Genomic DNA, 8121 nt, shown 5'->3' on the forward strand with positions numbered 1-8121 from the left:
TTCGTTGCCCGGGCGGTGTGTTTGGGATCATTGTCATGCTGAAAGACCCAGCCACGTTTCATCTTCAATGCCCTTGCTGATGGAAGGAGGTTTTCACTCAAAATCTCACGATACATGGCCCCATTGATTCTTTCCTTTACACGGATCAGTCGTCCTGGTCCCTTTGCAGAAAAACAGCCCCAAAGAATGATGTTTCCAACCCCATGCTTCACAGTAGGTATCGTGTTCTTTGGATGCAACTCAGCATTCTTTGTCCTCCAAACACGACGAGTTGAGTTTTTACCAAAAAGTTATATTTTGGTTTCATCTGACCATATGACATTCTCCCAATCCTCTTCTGGATCATCCAAATGCTCTCTAGCAAACTCTAGACGGGCCTGGACATGTACTGGCTTAAGCAGGGGGACACGTCTGGCACTGCAGGATTTGAGTCCCTGGTGGCGTAGTGTGTTACTGATGGTAGGCTTTGTTACTTTGGTCCCAGCTCTCTGCAGGTCATTCACTAGGTCCCCCCGTGTGGTTCTGGGATTTTTGCTCACCGTTCTTGTGATCATTTTGACCCCACGGGGTGAGATCTTGCGTGGAGCCCCAGATCGAGGGAGATTATCAGTGGTCTTGTATGTCTTCCATTTCCTAATAATTGCTCCCACAGTTGATTTCTTCAAACCAAGCTGCTTACCTATTGCAGATTCAGTCTTCCCAGCCTGGTGCAGGTCTACAATTTTGTTTCTGGTGTCCTTTGACAGCTCTTTGGTCTTGGCCATAGTGGAGTTTGGAGTGTGACTGTTTGAGGTTGTGGACAGGTGTCTTTTATACTGATAACAAGTTCAAACAGGTGCCATTAATACAGGTAACGAGTGGAGGACAGAGGAGCCTCTTAAAGAAGAAGTTACAGGTCTGTGAGAGCCAGAAATCTTGTTTGTAGGTGACCAAATACTTATTTTCCACCATAATTTGCAAATAAATTCATTAAAAATCCTACAATGTGATTTTTCCGGATTTTTTTTCTCTCATTTTGTCTGTCATAGTTGACCTGTACCTATGATGAAAATTACAGGCCTCTCATCTTTTTAAGTGGGAGAACTTGCACAATTGGTGGCTGACTAAATACTTTTTTGCCCCACTGTATGCATGCATATATATGCACACACATACATACATACATACATACATACATACATACATATATATATATATACATATACACACACACACACACACACACATATATACACACACATACACACACAAGCACATGGACACCCCTTCAAAATGTGTTGTTTCTTCTATTTAAGCAACACCCACTACCGAGTTTCAAACTGCCTCTGGAAGAAACGTCAGCACAGGAACTGTTCGCCGGGAGCTTCATAAAAATGGGTTTCCAATGCCGAGAAGCCGCACACAAATCTAAGATTATGCGCAATGCCAAATATCGGCTGGAGTGGTGTAAAGCTCGCCGCCATTTAACTCTGGAGCAGTGGAAACACGTTCTCTGGAGTGATGAATAATGCTTCACCATCTGGCAGTCCGACGGACAAATGTGGGTTTGGCGGATGCCAGGAGAACGCTACCTGCCCGAATGCATAGTGCCAACTGTAATGTTTGGTGGAGGAGGAATAATGGTCAGGCTGTTTTTCATGGTTTGGCCTAGGCCTCTTAGTCACAGTGAAGGGAAATCTTAAAGCTACAGCATACAATGACATTCTAGACGATTCTGTGCTTCCAACTTTGTGGCAACAGTTTCAGCATGATAATGCCCCCCTGCACAAAGCGAGTTCCATACAGGAATGGTTTGTCAAGATCGGTGCGGAAGAACTTGACTGGCCTGCACAGAGCCCTGACCGCAACCCCATCGAAAACCTTTGGGAAAAATTTGAACGCCAACTGCGAGCTAGGCCCAATATCAATGCCCGACCGCACTAATGCGCGTGGCTGAATAGAAGCAAGTCCCAACAGTAATCTCCCAACATCTAGTGGAATGCCTTCCCAGAAAGAGGCTGTTATGGCAACTCCATATTAATGCCCATGATTTTGGAATGAGATGTTCGACGAGCAGGTGTTCATATACTTTGTCACGTAGCGTATTTACCAACAACAACAAAAAAGCTGACGTGACAGGTAGACTAGCATGTACTAGGTGTATATACACATTTACCAATATTATTGGATAGTAAAATAAGTGGCTACACATGGTGCAGTTCAGCACAATTTTATTTCAAGTTCTTTAAAAAAAAAAAAAAAAAAAAAAAAAAAAAAACACACACACACACACACACACACACACACACACACACTCTGTACAGCGCCTATATACTGTAAAGTCTACACCCCCCTTGGATTTCCTTACATCTTATTGTGTTACAATTGATTTAATTGTCCTTTGTCTATGATCTATTCAAAATAGTCTGTCAAAGTGGAAGAAAAATTATTATATTTAAAGATTAATGAAAAAGAAAAACACTAATATACCTTGATTAGATAATTATTCACTTCAAAACATGTTAGAAACATCTTTGGCAGCGATTACAGCTGTGAGTCTTCTGTTCTGCAATATTTGGCCATTCTTTTCAGAATTCTTCAAGCGCCGTCTAGGTGTTGGGTCCATGGCTAGACAGCAAGTTTCAAGTGTTGCCATAGAGTTAAGCAAACTTAAGTCAAAACTGTAACTTATCTACTCAGGAACATTCACTTGTCTCCTTGGTAAGCAACTCCAGTGTAGATTTGGCTTTGTGTTGTAGGTTATTGTCCTGCTGAAAGGTGAATTCCTCTCCCAGTGTTTGGTGTAAAGTAGACAACCATGTTTTCCTCTTGGATTTTGCCTGTGCGTCGCACCATCCTGTTGCTTTTCATCCTGAACAACTCCCCAATCTTTGCCGATGTCAAGCATGCCCATACCATGAAGCAGCTACCACAACGCTTGAAGATAAGGAGGCAATTACTCAATGATGTCTTGTGTTTAATTTGTCCCAAATATAAGGTTTTGAGTTTAGGCCAAAAAGTATCTTTGCCATGTTTTTTTTGCAGTATTACTTTAGTGCCTTATTGCATACATATGCATGTTTTCTCAATATTTGTATTATTTTATCATTATTGTAGAGTCACTACAATGTCGTTGAATCATCCTCAGTTCTCCCATCACAGCCAATGGCCGTTTTAAAATCAGTAATGGCCTCATGGTGACATCCCCTAGCAGTTTCCTTGCTGTCCTAAGGCTTAGTTCAGGAGGACTGCATCTTTGATGTGTGTGTGGTTTAATACATCATCCACAGCATAATTATTAACTTGACTATGCTAAAAAGATACCGTATATTCAATGTCTGATTTGTTATTGTTACCTATCTACCAATCACTGCCCTTCTTTATGAGGCTTTCAAAAAGCTCCCTGGTCTTTGTAGTTGAAGCTGTGCTTACAAATGTATGTATGGGTGACAGAGGACGGGGCAATCATTCAAAAATCATGTCAACCCCTATTATTTCACAGAGTGAGTCCATATAACTTGTGATTTGTTAAGCCAAAGTTTAGTTCTGAACTAATTTAGGCTTGCCTAAACAAAGGAGGTGAATACTTATGCAATGACTATATATTTTAGTTATTGAATTTGTATCACATTTGTACAAATTTGTTGAATTTTTTCACTTTGATATTATGGAGCATTTTGTGTAGATCAATGATAAAAGTATATTTAAATCCCACTTTGTAATGCAACAAAACAGTGTAAATGTGTATATTATGCCTATACAGTATATATTGTTTGACTTGGCTGACAAGTAAGTTGTATGACTATGACTGACAGTTAATATGTAAATCAAATGATGGATGTGTATGGAGGATGGGTTCCATTTTTGCATGTGTATTGATGATGCCTGCCTTTATTTGAATGTACATGGAATGCAATACATTTTTGAATATGGGTTTAACTCACCCACACACATAGATAAAGAACCAGAGGATACTAAACGTGCCCAGACACAAGGGCAAGTTCTGACAAATACCAACACAAAACAGTATTTTGCCCAGTCCCTGATAGGTGGAGAAAGAAACTACTGTAGGAGAGAATGAAGCAATATTTACCAGAATCCTGTTTTTCAGGTTTTTGGATAGGACAATGGCTACTATTCCAGCTATGATTCCCTGGAGACACAGAAGTCAAGTCACATGTTAGCTAATACACTGCTCCTATTGGTCCACAGGCTAGAATGGTACAACCAATAATTCACTAACTAAAATGGCTCCAGTCTACCAAAGGACCACAAACTGAGATACTACTACTATCAGGTCACATGATAAAGTTACCACAAACAATGTCACCAGAAAGTCACAACCTTTACAATATTCTGTTTGGGCCCTTTGTTACTACAGGCTGATACTGTATTCCAAACAAGACTCATTACTTGATTAAAGAAAGCCAAAACACAGTATACTGCTCAAATGAGCAATACACAATGCAAGGACAACACAGGGAATAGTTTGGCTGCTGATGATCAGTGGTTTTATGATCTGTGCCAGCCTCCAGTCACTCACCACGAGCCCTGCCACTAGGGCGATGATGATGTAGATGGCGTACCCCATGACCCTGGCTTGAACATGCACGTTGATGTGCCTGAGCACAACGCCGTGTACCAGCGCTCCCAGCAAGAAGTTGACGTGTCCCACCAGCACCAGTCCCAGGCCCATTTTCATAAGGGTCTTGTTGTCCTTCAGGTCTGCACAGCACACACCTGGAGCAGAGGATAGAAACATTGCTTCAATATTTTTCATCACCATAGATAATCGGTGAGTAAACAGTAAACACTGATTTCAATGTACACTACATGACCAAAAGTATATGTGGACACCTGCTTGTTGAACATCTCGTTCCAAAACCATGTGCATCAATATAGAGTTAGTCCCCCCTTTTCTGCTATAACAGCCTCCACTCTTCTGGGAAGGCTTTCCACTAGATGTTGGAACATTCCTGTGGGGACTTGCTTCCATTCAGCCACAAGAGCATTAGTGAGTTCGTCACTGATGTTGGCCGATTAGGCCTGGCTCGCAGTCAGCGTTCCAATTCATCCCAAAGGTGTTTGATGGAGTTGAGGTCAAGGCTCTGTGCACGCCAGTCAAGTTCTTCCACACCGATCTCAACAAGCCATTTCTGTATGGACCTCGCTTTGTGCATGGGGGTATTGTCATGCTGAAACAGGAAAGGGCCTTCCCCAAACTGTTGCCACAAAGTTGGAAGCACAGAATCGTCTAGAATGTCATTGTATGCTGTAGCATCAAGATTTCCCTTCACTGTAACTAAGAGGCCTAGCCCAAACCATGAAAAACAGCCCCAGACCATTATTCCTCCTCCACCAAACGTTATAGTTGGCGCTATGCATTCGGGCAGGTAGCGTTCTCCTGGCATCCGCCAAACCCAGATTCGTCCGTCAGACTGCCAGATGGTGAAGCATGATTCATCACTCCAAAGAACGCATTTCCACTGCTCCAGAGTTAAATGGAGGTGAGCTTTACACCACTCCATCCGACGCTTTCCGTTGCACATGGTGATCTTAGGCTTGTGTGCAGCTTCACTGTCATGGAAACCTATTTCATGAAGCTCCCGGCGAACAGTTCTTGTGCTGACGTTGCTTCCAGAGGCAGTTTGGAACTCAGTAGTGAGTGTTGCAACCAAGGACAGATCATTTTTACGTGCTTTAGCACTTGGCGGTCCCGTTCTGTGAACTTGTGTGGCATACCACTTTGCGGCTGAGCCGTTGTTGCAGCTCTAGCAGGGCAGAAATTAGACGAACTGACTTGTTGGAAAGGTGGCATCCTATGACGGTGCCACGTTGAAAGTCACGAAGCTTTTCAGTAAGGCCATTCTACTGCCAATGTTTGTCTATGGAGATAGCATGGCTGTGTGCTCGATTTTATACATATGTCAACAGGTGTGGCTGAAATAACCAAATCCACAAATTTGAAGAGGTGTCCAGATACTTTTGTATACACTACCGTTCAAAAGTTTGGGGTCACTTAGAAATGTCCTTGTTTTTGAAAGAAAAGCACATTTTTTGTCCATTAAAATAACATCCAATTGATCAGAAATACAGTGTAGACATTGTTAATGTTGTAAATGACTATTGTAGCTGGAAACGGCTGATTTTTAATGGAATATCTACATAGGCATACAGAGGCCCATTATCAGCAACCATCACTCCTGTGTTCCAATGGCACGTTGTGTTAGCTAATCCAAGTTTATCATTTTAAAAGGCTAATTGTCCATTAGAAAACCCTTTTGCATTCATGTTAGCACAGCTGAAAACTGTTGTTCTAATTAAAGAAGCAATAAAAAACTGCCTTCTTTAGACTAGTTGAGTATCTGGAGCATCAGCACTAGTGGGTTCGATTACAGGCTCAAAATGGCCAGAAACAAAGTACTTAATTCTGAAACTCGTCAATCTATTATTGTTCTGAGAAGTGTAGGCTATTCCATGTGAGTTATTACCAGGAAATTGAAGATCTAGTACAACGCTGTGTACTACTCCCTTCACAGAACAGCACAAACTGTCTCTAACCAGAATAGAAAGAGGAGTGGGAGGCCCCGGTGCACAACTGAGCAAGAGGAAAACTACAATTGTGTCTAGTTTGAGAAACAGATTCCTCACAAGTCCTCAAATGTCAGCTTAATTAAATAGTACCAGCAAAACACCAGTCTCAAAGTCAACAGTGAAGAGATGACTCTGAGATGCTGGCCTTCTAGGCAGAGTTGCAAAGAAAAAGCCATATCTCAGACTGGCAAATAAAAATAAAAGATTAAGATGGGCAAAAGAACACAGACACTGGACAGAGGAACTCTGCCTAGAATGCCAGCATCCCGGAGTCGTCTGTTTCTCAAACTAGCCACTAATGTACTTGTCCTCTTGCTCAGTTGTGCACCGGGGCCTCCCACTCCTATTTCTAGTCTGGTTACAGACAGTTTGAAAACAAGGCAATGTATAGTGTAATTACAACTGAATCAACACCTCTGACCCATGGCAACACCAGAGATGGTAACTGTTGTGAGTATAAAGACCCATTTCCATTCTCTGTAAGTTAATTACGCATTTGTTGAGAAGAAAATACAGTATACTAAACAATGCACAAAGTATAAGACTATTAGGCTACCAGCCCCCGTCTATGAAAATAAAAGAGAGGGGCGTAGGGAATTCACTTTACGCCACCTTTGAAGCAAATTGACCCAGGTAGTTTAGAGTTTTTAGCCTCCCCTCACCCAGCTACACCGAAATACAATGGGTCAATTCAGGCCTGCACCTTAGTCTAAAAGTAATGATATTGCGATCCGCTACTATTCCTCATCTACTAATCCATCAGTTGTTTACGAATAGGCATACATAACCAATATTATTACTTTAGGCCCGCCTAATGATCAACCATTGTCCAAACTGGGAAAATGACGTTATTGACACACGTTCTGTTATTCATATTGTTTAATGTTACTATATTAAATCAGATAGCCAGATAGTTAGACTACATAGGTAGACCTATGTATTATACTGGAAACGACATTGCTATAAACACGACGACATCCCATGGCAGTTCCTTTTATGACAGACCCTCTACAACAAAAAAACGTCGACCCAACCCAGAAAATTATGCTCAGATTGGTAACTCACACTTCTGTTGTAGCCTACGTATCTTCACTTCCATTTAAACTACACATCCGTACAATGGATACAAGTACTCACCTAAATTCCCCATGTTGAATTCCGTTTGCACTCAAATCATTTTAAAGGTATTTCTGTATCGCCATTTGGCTCTTGAATCTGCGAACGCCGCTTCTGCTTTGTTCGTTCTCTTCTCTTTCCGCACACCTGCATGGAATCCAACCCGTGCTGCAGTGTGAGGACGCTCCGCCTCGAGTTGGCTGTTACCTGTGAAATAATAGTTCTCTGTCAAAACTGATCAGAAAGGAATTTCTACTGTATTTTCAATGACCTAGCCTACCTACACATATATGGGTAAACAAGTAATGTAAGGCAGCCCAATTTTTTTACTTATCTATTATTATTATTATTTTTGTTCTTTTTTATTAACTTCTTAAAGCGTTATTGGTTAAGGGCTTGTAAGTACGCATTTCACTGTACGGTGTACGAAAT

The 8121-nt window shown here is 41.6% G+C and overlaps 1 protein-coding gene across 1 annotated transcript in view; it reads right to left on the reverse strand.

Annotated features, from left to right (window-relative positions):
- Window positions 1–7889, reverse strand: part of tmem54a (transmembrane protein 54a) — a 12011-nt gene extending 4122 nt beyond the window's left edge. Inside the window, exons 1-3 of the mRNA XM_029730435.1 lie at window positions 7711–7889; window positions 4523–4719; window positions 4073–4132 (exon numbers count right to left, since the gene is read on the reverse strand). Coding sequence (XP_029586295.1) covers window positions 4073–4132; window positions 4523–4719; window positions 7711–7723 — 270 coding nt within the window. The 5' untranslated portion in view covers window positions 7724–7889. The remainder of the gene's footprint in view (window positions 1–4072; window positions 4133–4522; window positions 4720–7710) is intronic.
- Between the last annotated feature and the right edge of the window lie 232 nt (window positions 7890–8121).

The sequence above is a fragment of the Salmo trutta genome, chromosome 33 (assembly GCF_901001165.1).
Source record: "Salmo trutta chromosome 33, fSalTru1.1, whole genome shotgun sequence".
Taxonomy (NCBI): Eukaryota; Metazoa; Chordata; class Actinopteri; order Salmoniformes; family Salmonidae; genus Salmo; species Salmo trutta.